This window comes from Dicentrarchus labrax, unplaced genomic scaffold (genome assembly GCF_905237075.1).
Source record: "Dicentrarchus labrax unplaced genomic scaffold, dlabrax2021, whole genome shotgun sequence".
Lineage (NCBI taxonomy): Eukaryota > Metazoa > Chordata > Actinopteri > Moronidae > Dicentrarchus > Dicentrarchus labrax.
The window spans coordinates 5,182,700-5,203,291 of NW_026136714.1; the positions used below are offsets into that span (position 1 = coordinate 5,182,700).

The following is a 20,592-nucleotide window of genomic DNA, read 5'->3' on the forward strand; positions in this document are numbered from 1 at the left end:
TATATTGTTTGTGTTATAAATTCCTCCATCCTTTAAGCCTTTGCAGCAAGGCGTGCTATTGGTGGCTTGTTTTTCCACTAATAATCCACAGAAGATTGCGCCCTTGCCCACCTCACTGATTGTGTGATCGGTTGTTTAGATGTTTGGAGGACAGAGAGCTCTTAGTTTGTTCTTGGCCTTAGACATGGAAAAATGAGAGTAATGTAGCCGAAAGGATATGATGCATACTTGACATCAGATATTGTCGAGGTCATCGGTCACATGAGGCACAGACTCCTGCTGAGGCTTCTCTTGGCTGGCTTTTTAATGGGTGCGGTAAAGGGAAATAAATAGCACATTTGGATCTATTGTCAATTTTTGTGCTGAAATAAATATTGTACATGTTTGCATCTTTTGAATTACAGTGATTTTACAGTGATCCTTTTCTTCAGTTTTTCAGGGTTAGATCACATCAAATAGTGTCAAAGAACTATGTTGAGAAGAGGTACTAAAAGAGTCCTTAGTCTGCACCTAACAAGCAAATCCATCCCGGTTCAGCTCCAATAAAATTTGTTCCAACTTCCTAGCCCAGTGTCATCAGGAAGGCAGAGAAGAGAATCCAGTAAAATGAGGCTGTCACTTTTCAATGAGCTTCCAGCTGAGCAGTCCAACAGATCACATGGAAGCCAGCAGCTGCTCCCTCCTCTCGCTGTTTCCCCAGAAATGGAGAAAGGTGTTCCAATATGAGGGGGAAAAGTGCCTGGAAAAATTGTAACATAATTGTGAAATTACATGTCCTTTGGAGAACCATGTAGCTTTCTCAGCAAGGTGTCTGGTTCCCAAATCTACAGTAGCTGTAAGTTATAAAAAGCAATCTGGAAGTGTAAGTGCGTGGATTTTGCAGAAGTTGTTAGGATTGGTAGCAGAAATCTATTTGATTAATTTCTGACTGACTTCTCTTTCATTTTTAAGTCATTCAACTCACATTTTTACCCACATTCAAGTTAACACACAATTTTAGGTGATAATAATGTACATTACATGCAATTAAACATTGCATTAAGTGTAAGCAGCAATGAAAAATACATGGCATTAGGATATTTTAAGAACAGAAAACTTTTCTGGAAATATCTTTGATTTCTGTTTATCTCAGTGTTGTAGAGAGTATAATAACATATCTGTATATATATGTACATGTTACAGAGGACAGAATACATTTTTTTTGGATGATTTTGATTGCAGCTAATGGTGTACTGAGGCCCCCTAGTGGTGAATGTATGTTAGAAAGAAAAGAAAAAAGAAAAATGAGCTGAGGCAAAACAAACTACCAGTCCAGTTGTTCAAATAGAAAAATAAACATGTTCATTCAGCTCAGACAGAAAGTCAGTTTACAGGACAGGGAAAGGAAAACAATTCATATTCACTTGCTGTGAGTTGCACATAACAAAAAATACAAGTGATCACATCTGTTTAAAAATGTTATTTACACAAATTCACAATATGAAACACAATTCAAAAGTGCTACAGTATATTTCTATATTTCAGTGTCTAAACTTTGTGTTGAAAAAAGGCTTTAACTGTTGTTTTTCTCTGTAACGATAGAGTGTGTGTTTGATTTCAATATGCTTCAGATCATTTACTCAGTAAGGGTTTAAATAAAGAGGAGAAAACTACAAATGGGTTAATCCTAGACATTTACAAAACAGTACAAAATGATCACAACAGCATATGTTATGGTCAAATTTACAAAATGATCCACAACATTTTACTTCTCCCTTGACAAAGCAAAATCTCAATCCAGTTATATTTCACACCGTCGTCATTCATTTTTACTGCCTCTGTTTTTGATATTTACAATTTCATTTCTGTTACCAAAAGAAATATATACTGAATTGAATTTATGTTCGGTCAGAGAAAACTCGCTTTACCATGAAGCTCTACACTAATTAGGTTCGATCTCACTAAAAACACACAAACCCATCAATGAGTCCTTGTTAGAAGATTGGGGCCCAGTAAGTCTTCTGCCTTTACTGTGGATATCAGTATATTTTATGTCCTGTCATATGTGCAGTTATCTCAGTAATGCAATAATTGTAATTTTAAGATCATTCAAATATATGTCCAACATGAACTGTAAACAGCGTGTGAGCCATGTAGCAGAGCTAGCTGTCTTTGGTAAACTCAGGCACCTCCAGCACCATGCACACCTCCAGGCTGCCTGGCAACTCCAGGGCCAGAGCAGGGTGGAACGGCTGGGTGAAGCGCTGGTAGAAAGTGCCTAACAACTGACCACTCTGGGCATTATAGAAAGATAGACGACCAAGCTGGTAATCCAGGAGAGTACCCACTCGCTCAGGCATCTCAATCACGAACACAGTGGACTGAACGTCATTGTGAAGCAACTGATACCTGCAGCTGGACACACAAGGAAAGCAAAGGGAGAGTTTATACCAAAAACAGTGATGGGATGTGCAGTAAATTAGACTGAAATGCTTTGTGCATACCCTGATGGTGTAGGGATACACTGCAAACACCATGAAAGGTTGTTTTCCCCCAGAGGACTGTTTCTATTGGCTGTGCTGTATGCCACTCCAAGCCTGTAAGCTGCACTTCTTGACACAATGGTCTCCCAGTAGTAATGTCCGTGTGCTGGCAACAACTCACCCAGGATGGATGGACACCTAGAAAACACACAAACTCAGTTTAAACATATTCATTAAAAGGGATCTAAGTAATGGTAGGAGATGACTGAAACTCACTGTTTGTTTGTAGAAAGTGTGTTTGCAGGTGAGTCTTCAGAGTAGTGCAATGTGGTCTGGTCCATTGACAGCTCCAGAACTGGGTGAGCTGAGGTTTTCAGCAGGTGGAACCTTGTCCCTGAAAACAGTAACAAGCCAGAGAAAAGAATATGAAAATGTATTTGTGTAATATTACACACAAATAGTACAGAGAGAGGGTAAGTGTGGGTTTGTTACCTTTGGTTGAAATGAGTGCAGCCTCGCTCTGTTCGCTGGCCCCAGCCTCATTCACAGCTTTGATGTAAAACAGATAATTCTCACTGGGCTGCAGGAGAACCTTCTGTTCACAGCTTTTGATACCTGAGATGGACCTAGAAGTATGTCACACACACCCACAAAAATAAACCTTGGTGCATCAAAATGTGTCAGTGTATAACATATTGTACTGGTTTGGGCAACAAGTGAGACTTTACATTTTTACGTCAGACGTATGTGCAGTTTACTATTAGTTGGTTTAAAACCAAATTGGCTTTCCTAATATTGTCAGAAATTACAGAATTAGTTTCATTTATCTCTCTGGCTGGGTACTGATCTGGCTTAAATAACACACACCTGAGCCCCTCTCCCTCCAGTTCATACTGTCGGCAGTACTCCAAGGTGTAACTCTGTTCGGGAGTCTGTTTTGTTGTGTTCCACCGCAGTGTGGCTGAATCCCACATGACAGTACAGAGTTCTGTATCAATCACTGGCACTGATGGAGCTGCCAGAAAGAGAACAAGCGATCAATAATAGTGTGAAATTTGCTTTTGGCTTTGAAGAGCAGTCTGCACTATAGCAGTGAACAAATCTAAACTCTGTAACTTTATCTCCAGTGTGTGGACTGACCCGTTCTGAAGGCCAGTCTTTTGCTGGGCAGAGAGCAGCCTGTGTAGTTGACAGCCATCACCCAAACTTTGTAGATCTTATCAGGCTCCAGCTCCTCCAGGACACAGTAACTCTCCTTCACTGTTACACGGTACTCCTCTGACACAGCTGTGGACATAAGCAGGAACACATGCAATCATCAATATTTAATCACAGTTGTGCCAGAAAACTTGTTGACAGGATTTTAAAGTTCATATAAACAAAATCTATTATAAATACTAAAGATAATTTACCATAAAATATCTTCAGTTAGAAGGATCCATTAACTCTAATTTCTGCCAAAGCACTACATCAAGTTACCTGAAGTATATGATAGTTAAGACATAAAAAATATAATAGGAGCCCCTTGAGGACCTGTGTGTGGGATTCTAAGCTAATGAATATGCAAAAATGTTATCTTATTTTCAGCTCATTATACACATGAAAACATATCAACGAATATGATATCCCATTACTGTCACTAGTTCCTCCTAAATGTTACACACTGGACTTTTAAAGACCATCTTGAAAGCGTTTACCTCCTTGTGGATCCTCCATGCAGTAGACCTGGAAGCAGTCTATTATATCTCCAGGGTTGACTTTCCAGTAAACAGTGACACTGGTGCTGGTGGCTGAGCCTGGCTCCTGAGACTGCAGTGTAGGACTCTGAGGCACTGTGGCACAGGAGACATACACAATCCATAACTGCCACATACATGCACATGATATGAGACTTCTTACAACTCTCAGGTGTGTCTGCAAAGATATGTCTACATCAGACCTACCTGGGATTCCCTTGCGCTGTGCGACGTGAGAGCTGGAAGTGTTGCCCTTGGCATAATCCTCGAACACCAGCAGTCCCTTGGGACCCAGCTCCAATGACATGGCTGTGTCCAGAGCTGCCTTGAGTCTGTCCACACAACCACAGCATTTAGCCTTTGGCTACAACTTCAAGTCAGCATCAAAAGCCTTCTTTTATATATACTGAGCTTGAATCTACCCCTACAGTTGAATATTCAGCATATTGGCACACTGCAGTTCTACTACAGCTCTGAAGGTCAAGCAGCAAACTGCATTGGTAATCACTATCTAGTACCATTTTAGTAAAACTGGTTAGAAAACCACACTAGCTCACACTCCATTCACTGAATGCACATTACCTTGCATGAATGTCTTCAGGTGACTAGTGGGAGAACAGATTAAAGAAGTATTATCAGAAAATTGATATATAATATAATACCACTGATCAATAAGCCTCAAGAGCCTCAGGACTCACCCGTGCATCAGTCTCAGCCTCTCTGGCCGTGGTCTCCAGAGTGGCCTTGGCGGAGTCGATGCTCTCCTGGAAGGAGACAATCTGGTCATAAAGCTGCTCCAGCTTGGCCTTCTTCTCCTCCTCCATACTGACAGACATGTTATTGTACTGCTCCATCACCAGAGCCATCATCTCCTCATTCTGCGCCTGCATCGCCGCCTCAGTCTCCACACACTGGTCCTGGTAGAGGGGAGAGGAATGCAAGACAGAGACATTATATTACTAACGAAATTTAATATTATGATGTGTATCGTGTAATTTATTAAAAACATTATACTGACCTAATGGCAAGTATTAAAAAGAGGTATAGTTCTACTTAGTATTAAATGTGAAGACACAAAGTCAGTTTGTTTTACCTCTACAGAGTTGTAGGCCAGTTCAAGCTCAGACACCAGGTCCTCGATGTTCTCTGACCTCCCCTGAAGCTCTGAGATCCAGTCACTCAGCTTCTCCTGATAATAAAAAAAACGCTTGCAGATAACATATCATGTTTATAACCCAGAGCCTCTGAGAGCAAGATGCAGCTGGGATTAAAAGGTTCACATTTTCTCTATTAAGTTTACTGTATCTCTGTGTAACTATGTATATTCAAAGAGCTCTTAGTTGTTATAATCATTCCATTGTTTTTCTATTCACCAAAATAGACTGATCTGAAAGAGCAGTTTTATTAATCAGAAACAATGCAGCAGTGTTTTCTGCCCTGTTACAATCACTGCTGAATTTCTGTAACAGTAATCTGAACCCTCCCTTCACTTTCTTCTTCTTTGCTGGAACAGAGACGTACAGCACATTAATTCATGTCAGTGAATCAAACTGTCTAACTCTCTTTCTTTCTCTGAATTGAGTTCTCCCTACTCTGAAGATTCAATTAAAGGTTATTTAAGGAATCTGATCCCATTTCACAGGACATGGATGCTCCTTTCTGTTGTTATTACTTAGACTGATCACCACCCAAACTCTGACAGCTCACATTTATCAAGCTGTGGTCCCTTATCGGTCCCTGTTCCTTCTGAGGCTGACCTCCTCTCCACTAAAAGTCAGAAGTGCATTGTACATTCTAGCTAAGAGGACTGGACTGGATATAGTTTTGCTAAGTTGTTTTGGTCAACTTGTCAGGATTGATTTTCCCCTTGTGGGGTATCTGAATAGACTACACTTCTTGGTGCTGAAGTCAGACTTGCATTATAGCTTTGATCTTTGTCTTATTTACAGTCCAGCTGTCAATGTTTCATATAAATACAACTCACACATGCAAAATACCTGGTTGAAATATCATCTGGAAATGAAATTTGATCAATCTCAGTTTGTTCCAGCTTTCCTTTGATTTAGATGCCAGATACTTTGTTTATCAAATGCATGGCAAAATAAGTCACAACACTCATGTTGTTGAATGTATCCTCACAGATTATATAATATTGTCTCTCCTGGAGAATAAGTTTGCCTCGCGGGTTAAAAAATGAACAGATAGCTTTGCCGAACTGCAGGTAAAAGATAACAAAATGTTTCTTTTTCAGATTGCTAGAAGGTGCTATGAAATCAATAAAGATTAAAAAAAAGCAGATGGCTGACCCTGTGCTGACCCATAGGGACAGCGAGGGAGAACACTGTGTGTGAACAGATCACATATCAGTCTCCACTTGATGATGTCACACTGGACCTTTCCACCGATCAAAGCAGAGCATTACATCACAACAATTCAATGCGCTTGCCCGCAGCTTGCCAGCGGCCAGAGAGCATGCAATCTGCCAGCATGAATGGAAAAGTTATAGCTGACTAATTTAGGACCACTTTATTATATGATGACCCAAACTAATGCCAGTAAAGTGTGTGACGATCAGAACCGTGTTGTGTAATAATGCTGGTAAAGTGTATGATGATGAGCTGCTATTTGATTACAACATGCCAAAAGACATGAGAACTGCTGTTGCATCACTTCAGAAGCAGCCTGCTAAAGTGATCAAGTCTCTGAGGCCACAGACAGAACAAAAAGAAAAAAACATGTTATCTGAAAAGGTGTGATTCAACATTTTGGGAAATATGCTTATTTGCACGACTGTGCTATTAGACTGCCTTAGTTTTAGCTGGGTGTACCTAATAAACTGTAAACTGAGCGTATATTCCTTTTGTTTGCCATAAAGTCACACAAATAAATGTACAGTATGTCTCCTACATAGTGATATGAATTATGTTTGGGGTCAGACAGAGAGGTCTACCTCCTTGTTAGAGCTCTTCTGAACAATGAAAACTCCAATAACAGAAGTCCAGTCAACACGAATCACAGATATAGAGATTTAGATATAGATGCAAATATATAGTATTTAACCATGTTTAAGAGCTGGCGTCTCTGAAACCACAAACATAAGTTATAAGTAACTGTCTGTAGTGAGCTTCTGAAACTTGTCATCAAATCATGTTTCTCCAGGACCTCAGACACAAGATTGGGATTGAGAAGCTCAGACGACCCTCATTGTAAACTCTAATAGAAACATTTATGTATATATGGAAAACATGTTCACATTCACATTCACAGTGCATTACCTTGATTTCCTCGTATGCTTTGTCCACAGCAGTCACCTCATGGCTGTGATGCAGTCCAGACCCATAGTCGTCCTCTGACAGCAGACATCCACAAGTGAGACAGAACCAGTCCATCCCCTGCAGCTCAGCTGCCAGTCGGGCCTGACTCTCCTCCTCTGCATCAATGATTTCATAGTCAGCCTCAATGAGCTCTTCTTCTGGGGACAGATCCAAGACTTTCTCCTCCTTCTCCTCCATCTCGATCTCCACCTCCACCTCCACCTCCAGAGTGGAAAGGATGTCCTTGTTTTCTTCAAAGTCCCACTCAGTCTTCTGCTCCTCTGTGCTGGCCTCCTCTACAGGTGCTAGAGGAGAATCCCTCCTGTCTAACTCGTTTATAGGTAGTGCTTCTTCCTCCAGAACAACTTCTGGTTTTAATTCAAGTTGAGGCTCTGTCATTGTTTCGTCTTTAAAGTCACACTCAGTCTTCTGCTCCTCTGTGTTGGCTGGAGGAGAATCCCTCCTGTCTAATTGGTTTATAGGTAGTGCTTCTTCCTTCAGAACAACTTCTGGTTTTAATTCAAGTTGAGGCTCTGTCATTGTTTCTTCATTTGGTGCCTGAAGGGTCTCAGGGCATATTGTTGTGGTTTCAGGTTCTATGAGATGTTCACATGTGCTGTCAGGTTCAGAGAGAACTACTGTATCACTTTTAGTCTTCTCTGGCTGCTGACTTATCTCTATGTCCATCTCTACAGCTTGTCCTTTGGGTACAAGGAGGATTAATTCATCACCCACATCCACCTTGTCCTGAACATCAGTCGCAGTGTCCTCTGTGGGGGTTTTATCTTTGGCTTCAGTTATCAGATTTGTTTTGTCTGATTCAGTGTCAGTTACTGACTTCCCTTGTTGATGCTGCTTGGACTCTTGAATTTCATGCTGTTTCTTGTCTGAATCATCAGTCTTGACTTCTTCTGGTATCACAGGTTCAGTTATCTCACTTAGAATCTCAGCTTTAACCTCTGACTCCTGACCAGCTTTAGTAATAAATGGAGGTACCTCGCTCTCAACTGCAGTTTTCTCTGTTAGATCTTCATGTTCTTCTTCTTCTCCTCCAGGAGCAGCTGTTGGAACATCTGTTTTCTTAACACTTGTTACCTCCTGAAGATCAATCTGAACTTGAGTTTTGATCTCTTTTTCATCCACTGCTTTTTCTATTACCTCCACTACTGCATGTACTGCAGAATCGCAGTCAGTGATAACCTCAACAGGTGCAACACTTTCAGAAACCACATCTGCTGCTTCTTTTTCCGCAAACAGTGTTGTTTCAGCTGATGTCTCTATTTCAGTAGAGGTGAGAATTTCCTGTCTTTCAGTCTTGGGTTCTTTCACTTCAGCTGGGACCTCTGCTATGACCTCAGTTACTACTGTCTCATCAGCGGCCACCATCTTAATGTCATTAGCCACCTCCTCAGACAAACTCTGCTCAGTTGTTTCTGTTGGTATTTCAGATTTAGTGATGATGTGTGGCCCCTCACTGCTTACAGGTGTTATCACAGCTGCCTCGTCCGTAGCATTTACAATCACCTGAGCTGTTTCTTCTACCACTTCTTGTGTTGGACGTGGCTGCTCAGTTTCAATAATGCTAGTTGTTTCTGCTGGCACCTCTCTCTGATTCTCCTCACCCTGCCCTGTTTTCTCTACTGTACTGTCAACGTGTTGGGTTCTAGGCAGTGGTTCATCAGTGCTTTTCTCAGGAGGCTCAGTTTGGTCTGTCTTTACTTCCTGTTTCATTTCCTGATCCCCCATCATCTCCTCCTCCTCTCTCAGTTTAGACTCCTGAATTGATTCTTCTAAAGCTTCCCTGACAGTCTGCTCTTCAGTCACCATGGAGAGTTTTATTTGCTCCCTCTCCTTTCCTGTTTTGTCTTCCAATGTTGCTGATTTTAAATCTTCACTCCTCTCACTGACCTCCTGTGTCTTTGGTTCCTCTATCTTCTTCTTGCCCTCATCTTCTTCTTCTTTAACCACTCTTGTTAGACATCCTGTCATTTCAAACTGACTCTGTGACCACATCATCCTCCCCACTCTCCTATCCTCTACTGTCTCAGGTTTAACCTCCACTGTGGGAATTTCATCCTTTAAAGTAAACTTCTCCAGGTACCCGTCCGCCTCCTCTGAATCTGATAAACGTCTTTTATAAGACTTCTCAGATGCCACGCTCTCTGCCTCAGAGTATTCATCAGCGCTCTTACTCCTCTCACCTATAGCATCCTCATAAAGGTCTGAGTACATAAAGGACATGGCGGTGGGCTCTTCCAGTAGGATAAGGTCAATTATCTTAGGGGGTCCTGGGGAGATAAAAATGGGTGTGAGGATGGTCTCTTGACTCCCAAACAACACTGAACCATTCTCCTTCGCAGATCTCTGGCTCTCTCGTCTCATTCTCATCCTTGCTCCACCTTCCGCCTCATCATCTTCTCTCCGCTGCAGTGCATCAGCAGGAGCTCCTTCTCCATAGAAGACCTCATCCAGGCGTTCCCCAACTATCTCCACATCTGTAACAAAGACAAAGGAGTCTTCTGATGCAGAAGGGCTCTCTGAGGCTGTCTCCTTAGCAAGCTTTTGCTCCTCTACTTGGGGCATCGCTGCAGGCTGTTCTGCCTCTTCCTGCGGCTCTGGAGTTTGTTCTCCAGGAACCCCCACATCAAGCAGGGTAAACTTCTCAAAGTAGTCTATGTCGCCGGTGCTCTCTTTCTGAGTGGGTGTGTGTCTGAGCTCTGTGAACGCTGATTGCTGAGAAGAATCTTCCTCTGAGGGCTAAGGAAATATCACAATCAGCAAATCAATCTTTTGAAGACAATTTAGTGTTTTAAAACAGCATTTCACAATTCACAAATGAATACATGAATTTCATGTGAATGGCAGAAAAAGGAAAATGACAGCAAAACTAGTGTTAAAAAAGTGTTAGAAATTAAATACCTCATTATCAAAACCACTCAAACCAATCAGATAAATCAGTAAATACCTCTTGGTGATCCAGTATTTCCCCCTCCTTTGGCCGGACATGATTCTGTTGTCGTGTCCAGTCATGGTGGTTTCGGGATTTGATCTTTGGAGTCTGGTCCAAATAAGACAAATTGTCCTGGAGCTCTGTGCTCTCTTCCTCATCCACAGTGGGAAGTTTGGAGGGGACTCTGATGTTGAGAATCTCATAACCCTCTGAAATCAAACTAAACAGCTGCTGATCTTTGTTTTTGATTTCCTCCAAGTCCGGCTCTGTTTCGGTTTTCTCCTTTTTGACATTTGGAAGAGAAACCTCTGCCATCTCCAGTCTCTCCACTCCAAGAGCTGAAGCTGATCTTGAACTACCAGGTCGGCTCAGCCTGTCCCCCAGCCTGCTTCTCCTTCCTCCAGACCTTGTCCTCCTGCGGACTATTTGCTCCTCATCAAATACGATGGTGATCTTTCCTGCGGTTCCAGAGCCCTCCATGCTGTAGGCTTCAGAGATGGAGCTGGTCTCAGATGCCCAAGGGGTAGAGCAGCGGCTAGAGGCTGTCTCCCAAACAATACCACTGTCCTCACTCTGAACAGTTACCATGGAGAACGATGGATCCACCATAAGGCACTGGAGTCTGGGGTTCACAGACTGGTCCTGGACAACCTCTCGCAGACTGGAGGAGAAGGAATAGACAGAGTTAGGGGAGGGAAAGCAGGCTGTTTGTGCTTTTCACGAGGAGAGGAAGGGCATGACTAAACAGTCTTACTGCAAGAGGAGATGCTTTTGGCACAACCCGTGGAAATGCAAGTAGAGACCAAACTAATGAATCAAATCGAAACATATCAGAGTAAGCAATGAAACCACATTCACATTTTGCACCTGAAGCAACTTAGCAAATCTAAGCTGAAAACATGATAACACCTGCTGATCTATTCTCAAGATGCAAACTTGAGAAGTGTAGATCTCCAGCATTAGAACAAGTGTCTGGTGCCAGGCTGCCAATGTGAGAGATGACCTGAAAAAATAATTATGAAATGTGCTCTGAGCTGTCCCTCTCGCTATGAATACAGCTGGGCTACTGCAGGATTACAAGGTGAAGTCCCAAAGCGTCATACATGTAATATTAGAGAAGAGATGCCTGGCCTTCCCAGATACATTCAACATATCAGTGTCTTTTACTATTTATGACATGGCAAGGATAGCTAGAGAACCCAGCACGAAACCTGATAAATTAGATGTAAAATATATGCCATATTTTAATATCAAATATTAGAATAGAGCTGCTTGCAGTGTCACACTGACAATTCCTTGTATGAAATGAAGAACAGATGACCATTTAATTTATTAAATCAAAGTAATGGAGTGCTACTTCGAGTCACTTGGACACACCACACACACTCTCCAGACAGAGATAAGACACAACTTATCTTTAAAGCACTAAATACAACAAGTTTCACGGTAAGATGTCCGAGTAGAAAAGACACCACTTCATACAGCGATAAAGTCGGACACAATTGAGGTTATTCAGCTTGTAAGCTCCAGTGTTTAAAGCACCTGTTTCTTAGTTCCTCCACCTCGTCTTCATCGTCCTGGCTGATGGCCTCTGAAGCCTCACACTCAAACTCCTGCAGCTCTGTCATCTCCGAGTCCAGACTCGCACACTCCTCCATCTTGGTAATATCCTCCCTCTCTTTTATTTGTAGTTTCCCAATGTTGTTTCTTTTCTGTGTATTTTAGAGTCCTCTTGATGTTTTCAGCCACTCTGATTTCGGACAAGTTGGTCCGCCTGTTTGTGTCATTCTAAGTTGGGTGCTGTCCATCTGACTCAGCGGGAGACAGAAATAGACTGAGTGGGGAATGAAAAGAGGGGAGTGGAGACAGAGAGGGACAAAGCAGTGACAGAGGGTATCTCACCGAGTCTTAGGTTAAGCACACTAACAACAAAGAAGAACTGACATAAGAAGTTCGATTTTGAACTTATCATAAAAAGATTGTTATAGATTTGGGGAAACCATCATTATCTTGTTCTGTACCGGTAGCTAACAACGGAATGAGCCTGTGTGACTTTAAGATCAAAATCCCCCTTGCTAAGTTAAATATAGGCCATGTGCTGAAACAGTACCCCCCGGTCCCCCTGCTGCTCGTAGCCACACTAAACAGGGCCACACGCACACACACAAGTATACGTATCTTGCAAGGTATCTAAATCATAGCACTACTGGCACTATACAGAAGTCATAAAACTAGGTGTAATAAGGTGTCAAACCACAGAACGAAAAACAATCAACACAGCTGCCAGAGGAGGCTGCAGAGAACACTTGAATAAAAGGTGCAGATATCAGATATATTTATAATTATTAAGGTCTATGAATCACAAGCACCTGTTATGTATTCAATGATGTTGGAACTGTGATGACAGTGGATAAGCTGCATTACCTGTAAGAAAAGAATTACACCTGAGGTGGCTTGGACCAGATATATTTTAGTTCCTGTGGATAAAATCTCTGATCTTGATTTTTAACTGCACAGTGATCAAATATATTATTGTGTGATGGATTAGCAAGTGTTTATTGTTGAGTCATGTTTATATCCCATTACCTTAAAACCTTACCTTAAAATGTAAAATTGAGAATGCCACCAAACCTCACTTTGTCAAATACTCAACACATCTGAACATGAACAAAAAAAGAAGCCAGTGTACAATTTAATATGATTTTGGCCCTTCTATTAGCATAGCCAAGAAGGTGGGCTTCACACAGAGCTGAAAAATATAAAGTGAAAACAATCATACATCTTCAAAGATTTAATGTTTTTTAAATTAACATTTAAAAGTCAGTAATGTATAAACTGTACAAAAAGATCTGAGGAAAAATATAAACCAAAATGAAAAGAAAAAAAAAAAACAAGGTCCCACAATAAGTTATGTATTAAGTGAACCGAAAATGACTGAATAACACATCTGTTTTTGTCCAAATTAATCAAGTATATAGTGAACTAAAATAGGCCTGACACCAGTGTAGGGAAAATAATACAACACATCAGTAACAATGACAAAAGAGTGGGAATATCTCCAGTCCAGCCCTCCAACGATAACTTCTGAGTAATGTATCACTTAATATCAAGTTCACTTTTCAGAGAGGCTTAGAAATACAACAATGGTGATGATGAAAAAGGAGAGGGCTCTTAATGCAGCTGTAGAAAACGGTGTCTATGGTGTTTAAACCCATAATAGCTTCAATACTGACCTAGAAAAATAGAAAAAAGGCTTTTATGTTACAAGATGGTCCAGGCAGGCTGCAGACAATATCCTCTATATATATATATATATGTGTATGTGGCAGAAACAGAAACCTATGGGCACCTTCAAAGCAGACTCTGTGCAGTATCGATATAACTAAAACAGATTAGACGAGATCAACTTGGTTGAGACCTTTTCCACCTAAACACTGTTGCTTCCATTTAGGCCAGCTTCACAAATGAGCAGGTCACAGGTATTATTTTGTCTTTTCATACTTTGTCAGTATACTGAACTTCTTACTAGGAATGCTATTTGCCCTGGGAAGGAGCAGCAATAAGATTTTAATTTCAGATCCCTCTGGTGTCACTACACAAATAATGTCTTTTTTCATTATCAGTTGAAATAATTACAAAAGATTGGCCAAGTCTGCAAAGCATTTGAAAGTAAGTGCAGTATTTTCAACACGTACTGCCGCGGGACATACAGTATGTGGCCGATACCTATGCAGCCAGAGCATTCAGAGTCCTGGAGTCTTTCTGGCTGTGAGGTGCAGAGGCAGCAAGACTTCTCTCTCAGCACACCCCAAAGGTCGCTCTTCGTTTCTGGGGACAGGCCTGTCTTGAGGTAGAAGACTCCCGTCAGCTCTTCTAATTAGAGGAATCCCTTATCTCCCGGATGACTCCTTCGTAATGATGGCTCTGACAGGGAGGATCGAGTTCAGGTCCTTTCTCTGTTGTAGTATCCGACTTGACTGCACAGACACAGAGAGATGAGAAGCAGGAGGATTATGAATAACTCATGGCTAGCCCACAGAGGCTTGGAGGAAGAACGAAAATATGAAGGGAGCATAGTTATCAGGGCTGGCCTGTACCTCAGCAAACTGAGCTTTAATGGCATCAAACTTGATCTTCTCATGGACTGCTCTGGCGACGTTATTTCTTTCAAATGGCTCTGAAACACACGGAATTGCTGTCACTCACTGAATATGTACACTCCCAGGTATTGTTAAGTGGTGGTGGCAGGGGAATATTATGTCCATGTTTACCTTCCACACATATGTATTTGTTTCTCCACTCTTGAGAATTGTTCTTAGGCAAAGCTCTGGCCTCTCGAACAGAGATCACCTGCTTATCCCACCTGCAAGACACAGAAGAAACAAAAAGTAATGGAGTTATTCCATCTTGTTAAGACTAAAAATAAAACAATGACCAAGGTCCTCAGTGGCTAATCGACTACAAAATATGCACACTTAGCTGCCAAAGTGCAGTATAACAACGAACCTAACTGAAACTTGCTTAATAATGCAAACATGAAATATTCTTATTTTTTGTCAAAAGATACAATAGTGTCATGTGATAATGTGATAAACAGTTTTGCAAACTCATTCTTCTTGGAAAATGTAAATGCATCTGAGACTTGAGTTGACATATTAACCTTCACACCATTACCTGTCTTTCAGCTCTGAAATCTTAAATGTTGTAAATGTTTAAATGTTTTTTTTTAAAAAGGGTACATGGACATGTTTTTGCAAAAAGAAAAAAAAGCAAATGTTCCCTGTAAGAGATTTCAGTCTTTGCAAGTTCAATTTTATAGTTTATTGACTTGAGTTGATTGAGGCAAACAGCTGTCAAGAAGGTAAGAAAAATGTCAGCAGTAAAGCACATGCAATTTGTACTAACTATTTGTTCTATTAACTATTTGGGCAAACAAAATGCAAAAATGACTGAACATGTGTGACCTATTTATGGTTCCAACGGTATGAGATTCTCATGGTATGATGATAACATTCTCGGAAAATATCACAATTTCACAGTATTACACAATTATTATTATAATCATCAGCAGTAACAACTGAGTAACACTGAGGAGGATCTATTGGCAAAAACTGAATATGATACATAGGTATGTTTACATTAGTGTTTTCATCTCCCTCTCTCCCTGTTTACACTCCTGCACACTTGGAAGACTGAGCTCTATTCAAATGGTTGCAATACTCTCCACTACAACCACCACTTTTTTTGGCTGAGCAAATGCTTTTTCATAATTTCACAAAATATTATATCCCATTTTATTTTAAAATTTAAACTGTCGAAGTCAATACCTTACATAAGCAAATATATACACATATAATATAATAACTGTCAATTTTTATATTCATATACCTTGATACTGCTGCAACCCTAAACCTGTCTGAGAGTTTAGTACTGTAAAATGCAAACATCCGTGCCTGTTTGCATGGTGAGTTTTATTTCAACCATTCGTTTTGTGTGGCAAAGTAACACACATACAGCAAACACAGGGATCATGGTATGTCATGCTAGTGCTGTCTAAGGCCAAAGGTCCCACCTGCTCCTGCCCTTCACCCAGAAACATGAAACCAGAGAAGAGGATGCAGGATAGAGGGAGGAGAAGAGAGACTGGAGGGGGAGAAGAAGTTGGCCGGAGGAGCAAAAAAGGAGGATTGTAAGCAAGAAAAAGAGCAGGCAAAAGAACCATGAGTGCATCTGAAACACTAGACTTCGTAATGTCATGTCCTTGGGAGATACCTGAAGTGTGTGGCATAGTATTTGAGAAAGCCCAGAAGCAGCTCCCCCAGTGAGGACTGGTTTCTTGAGATGTAGGGGGGGACATGTTTGGGTCCCTCTGGAACCATGTCAATGTCCATGAAGGGATTAAACCACTCCTGAAAATCAAGGCACAGGACAAAAGGACAAAGGCTTAAAATAATCGATTTTCTTTGTGACTGATAAAGCAAAGTTAAAGTTTCAGTGTGTAACATTTAGAAGGACTTATTGGCAGAAATTTAAGATAATATGCATAACTATGTTTTCATTAGTTTACAACCACCTGAATATAGGAATTAAAGTTATATTTTTATTTATGTTTTTGTTTGGCCTTAGAATGGGCCTCTTATATCTACCGATGCCAGAGGTCACCTTTAATGGAGTTGGCCACGTTGAACCGCCATATTTCTACAGTAGCCCAGAAGGGACAAACCAAACACCTTCTCCGGGTAAGGGCATTTTCATTTTTTCAGGGCCACCATAGTTTCTCCTTGAAAAGGCAGGGTCAATTGACAGAGTTGCAATCTACAACTACACTGCTAGATAAATCATACACACTGGACCTTTAAAGTGCAGCCAAAATGTTTTTTTTTTTTGCTTTTTTTACAAAAAGAGTTGAGAATGGAGAGTCTGCATGGCTTTCTAATTTTTATATTTCCTTTAATTTCTCTGTTCATCATATGTAATCATAAGTTTCCAGTTGCTGCTGCTGCTGCTGCAAAAAAGCAAACAATGAAGACACTTACTGGATAGTCCCTCTGTAGAGAGGGTAGGACCGGTTCATTAAGAGCTGTAAAGAAAACAACAAATACAAGATGAGATTCACAATAAATCAGTATAAAGTATAAATGAGAATGTGTGTGTGTGTCATTGTACTGACTCTGGAGGTAGTGCAGCACCATCAGCACCAGTGTGTAGCTGCTTAACGTTCCTTTGCTGGCATCATTGATTTGATTGTGTCGTGCCCATTTCTTGACAACAAGGATCATGGGTCTTATCCTGAGATCAGCTGTGGGAGACCAAACAAACTCAGCAGGTCAAAACAAGAAACTTTATCGTCTAACAAATGCACTGCTTGCACTCGGACTAATGTGTAGAGTGATCAGTCAGCTGACTTAAAACTAGATAGAGCAATTTCTCACCCACCATAGGCATAACTCCTCAGGAGGAATGTGTTTCTGATGCCCACTGTGTTGTTGATATTCAGATCAAACTCCAAATCACTAAAGAGGGTAGGAGTAATAAAATGGTCATATTAAAACGTCTTTCTGACTTTGATGATGTTGTAACAACAGGCTGCTACGACTGCTTTGTTCCTACCTGCCCTTCTCTCTGAACCTGAGGATGGGCACTTTGGCTCTGATCAGCTGAGTCCTCTCTACATATGCTTTGAATAAAAACAAACATCATGAGACTTATGGTGGTTCCAGTTTCTTTATCTGTAAACCTGAAACTCTTTTTCCTATGGGCAACTAGCTCCACCTAGTGAAGTCTGTGGAGAACATAAAATAAATTGTTGTTTGTTATATGCAGTAAGTAAGAACCAAGTTAGTTAGATAGTAGTAAGCAAGCAAGAGTTTTTCCAACCATGTTAAGAGGAAAATAAATCATTTGATATTCAAAAAAGTCGTATTATTACTCACACAGTGATTTGAACAACCTTTGCAGGACAGAGAGTACATGAATAGGATCATGTCTTTTCTGAAACAGAAAAACATACAGGTGTTAAAGAGGAAGTGGGTATCAATGAGTATATATACACACAAACACATTTTAGATGACATTCACAGTGCCGAGTCAGAGATACTCACATTTCCCTTGATGACCAGACACAGATCAGCATCACTGCTCCGGCAGCCCAATCCATTCATAGAAGATCCAGTCAAGTAAAGTCGGGCCACTGAGAGAAACACACTTAGTGAACGAAGAATCCCAACAGAAAGTCAGAGCAGAGAATACCTGTTTACTTCACACACACACCTGCATAGACTTGCTGTATATCTTGCTGCAGCCGAGTTCGGCACGTCTCCTTCCGGTCCAAATCGGAAGATTGCTGCTGGCACTCCTCAAACAGTTCCACCATCTGACCACTCAACTGAGGGCACAAACACAAATGCACGCTGACTAAACCAAGCATACCTGCATTCACCCACAGTCACCTGATGTATATAAGCTGCAGGTTAAGGTCATCTGATATACAGTACCTTGTCCTTGGCATAGGTCTGCAAGCTGTTGGATCTCTCTGTGACAGCAGGCACCTTAGGGTGGGGATGGGAGCGTGGGCTCGGATAAGAACTATCAAAATTTGATCTTGATGACCCTGCCACCACCGGGTCAGGACGAGGACGAGGAGGACGAGGAAGAGGAGGGGCCCGAATCAGAGGGGGGCCTATTAATTGTTGAGAAGAGGAGTCAAGCCGTTGCCGCTTCACAACATGGGGGCTGTAGTCAACATTCTGCCTCCTGGAAGACACATAATGATTAAAAAAAAACATGTGACAAGATATGTGATGAAGAACTTTCAGGTCAGTCTTTATTTTGATGAATAGATAAACAGCCTAAGGACAGTCTTAAAGAATGTATTTATTTACAATATTGGTACCAGGAAACAGATCCTACACAACACTGGTGGCATGGAGTTTGCTTAATGATCCTGTGTCAACAAACCTAATCTACTAAATAGCAAACCAACGTCATAAAGAGGGTGCTAAGACATAGCCTGTCCTCTCTTTAGACTACATAGCATAGAACGTAACGATGATTATCAGTGACTCAGTGAGTTTTCATATACATTACATTAATTCAGATTGTCTAGCCTGGTTTTATACATTTTCACTGAAACCATCCCACAATTAAATGTATCGAAGGCAAATGTTGAGAAAACTGAGGTTGGTTTAAAGATATAGAAGAAGAATGAGATTATTAAGTCATGAATAAATTGTAAAATCACATACTTGCGCCCATTGGCCGTAGTTGGTGTGCGAGGAGGAAGGACCGGATAGGTGGATGCTGTGGGCTTCCATTCATATGTAGGCAACCTCTCTAACCCAGGAGCATAGAAGCTACCGAACAGACAAGCACATATTACAGTACAGGACACACAAACGGGCAACAAGAAACAATCTGCAAGTTTACTAACACATGAATGTGCTGTAAGTGTCTTCGCCAGGCTCACCTGTTGCCACCACCGAGGCTTTGGTGGTTGTAATCATAGTACCGGGGCGCGGGGGGTGGCGGGTGAGAGCCATAGGGTGACCGCCCTCTCGGTGCAGCGTTGCGGGGGAACATGCTGCGGTTCTTCGCGGAGCTTCAGCATCAACTCCGCTGATTCCCTGAAATAAAAAAACAACAGAGTAACAACACAGCTAGGCAGCGTCAGCCATTAAAGAGCAACTGTGGCCACCACCGTTGCTGAACTCGCCCGCCGACAACAACAATGTTGGCTGAGCTGAAAGTTGGTGAGGAAACCGAAACTTATCTCTGATGGGACGACAACGCGAGCTAACTAACGCTAGCGCAGATCTCAACGCCTTGCTTGTTTATGTTTACTCAGATATCGGTAACGATGTTATCACAAAATGAAATCAGTTGCTCTGTGGATTCGTGTGGAGAACTCTTCTATAAAAGGAGGGGCTCTGTAACACTTACCGAATTGCATGTCACTTGTAAACAAAACCGAAGGAGCTAGTCACGGACCCACGGCGCTAGTTTCCTGAGTGCATACTTCCGTATTGATGCCATGACGTAATGGATTTAAAGGGGACGTGGCCCTGCTCGTTAAAGGGAAAATCCACCCAAAAGTAAATAAATAAAGGTTAGGCTACACACTGTGCTGTATCAATGATATTGAACTGGACAGTGAAATCAAATTTTTTTTTTTTAATCCATTACATAAAGACTTGAACTGATGATATCTGTGACTGCCTGTGCAGACTGAATAACATTTTGTTAAAGGGACTGTATCCAAATGAGTTTAATTTGAATGTAGAGCTTGGAGCTGTGAATCAGATAAGCCCGCTTACTAGTGAAATCTCCATAGCTGCTGTCACGTTGTCCATTATTCATTCTCTGTGGAGCAGCTACAAAATTTATCTCTAGAGGACATCTTCACTTGAGTCAGTCCGTCTCAGCTGTTTTGCTAAATTTTTCAAATGCACATTTTTAAACTGATTCTATTTTAGGGTTGGTTTAAGTCCACTATGGTGCATCAGTGAAAAGCAGGACTGACTGTGATTTCTGTAAGTGGACACTAAATCAACAGATGCAGTTAACAAGAGCCTGTCTGTGAGCCTAGACTCTGAATAATTTATGGTCTTTCATTATTGTATTGAGTTTTGTTA

General features: G+C 41.3%; 2 protein-coding genes across 2 annotated transcripts; both read right to left on the reverse strand.

Moving 5' to 3' along the window:
• Positions 1–280: 280 nt before the first annotated feature.
• Positions 281–13,005, reverse strand: cmya5 (cardiomyopathy associated 5). The gene is made up of 14 exons (XM_051421550.1): positions 12,005–13,005; positions 10,478–11,123; positions 7,474–10,269; positions 5,292–5,387; positions 4,897–5,115; positions 4,781–4,803; positions 4,406–4,530; positions 4,160–4,294; positions 3,603–3,749; positions 3,330–3,477; positions 2,955–3,088; positions 2,739–2,856; positions 2,484–2,660; positions 281–2,394 (listed from the first exon to the last, which is right to left on the reverse strand). Exons 1-14 carry the CDS (start codon positions 12,118–12,120, stop codon positions 2,142–2,144), a joined length of 5,133 nt encoding a protein of 1,710 aa, XP_051277510.1. The 5' UTR covers positions 12,121–13,005; the 3' UTR covers positions 281–2,141.
• A 235-nt stretch (positions 13,006–13,240) lies between these two features.
• Positions 13,241–20,000, reverse strand: tent2 (terminal nucleotidyltransferase 2). Its single transcript, XM_051421542.1, has 15 exons — positions 19,901–20,000; positions 19,428–19,584; positions 19,207–19,314; positions 18,457–18,715; positions 18,233–18,347; positions 18,064–18,152; positions 17,896–17,953; positions 17,573–17,639; positions 17,399–17,475; positions 17,133–17,261; positions 16,999–17,042; positions 16,235–16,371; positions 14,734–14,825; positions 14,560–14,639; positions 13,241–14,439 (listed from the first exon to the last, which is right to left on the reverse strand). The coding sequence occupies exons 2-15, from the start codon at positions 19,538–19,540 to the stop codon at positions 14,353–14,355; spliced, it is 1,455 nt and encodes a 484-aa protein (XP_051277502.1). The 5' UTR covers positions 19,541–19,584; positions 19,901–20,000; the 3' UTR covers positions 13,241–14,352.
• Between the last annotated feature and the right edge of the window lie 592 nt (positions 20,001–20,592).

Coding starts and splice junctions, on each gene's coding strand:
- tent2 (XM_051421542.1), bottom strand. CDS start 19,540: ATGTTCCCCCGCAACGCTGCACCGAGAGGGCGGTCACCCTATGGCTCT. Junction 18,153..18,232: donor TATACAGCAAGTCTATGCAG/GTGTGTGTGTGA, acceptor TGTTTCTCTCAG/TGGCCCGACTTTACTTGACT. Junction 16,372..16,998: donor CTCTACAGAGGGACTATCCA/GTAAGTGTCTTC, acceptor CTTGATTTTCAG/GAGTGGTTTAATCCCTTCAT.
- cmya5 (XM_051421550.1), bottom strand. CDS start 12,120: ATGGAGGAGTGTGCGAGTCTGGACTCGGAGATGACAGAGCTGCAGGAG. Junction 5,388..7,473: donor AAGCATACGAGGAAATCAAG/GTAATGCACTGT, acceptor TTTTATTATCAG/GAGAAGCTGAGTGACTGGAT. Junction 2,395..2,483: donor TGTATCCCTACACCATCAGG/GTATGCACAAAG, acceptor TTGTGTGTCCAG/CTGCAGGTATCAGTTGCTTC.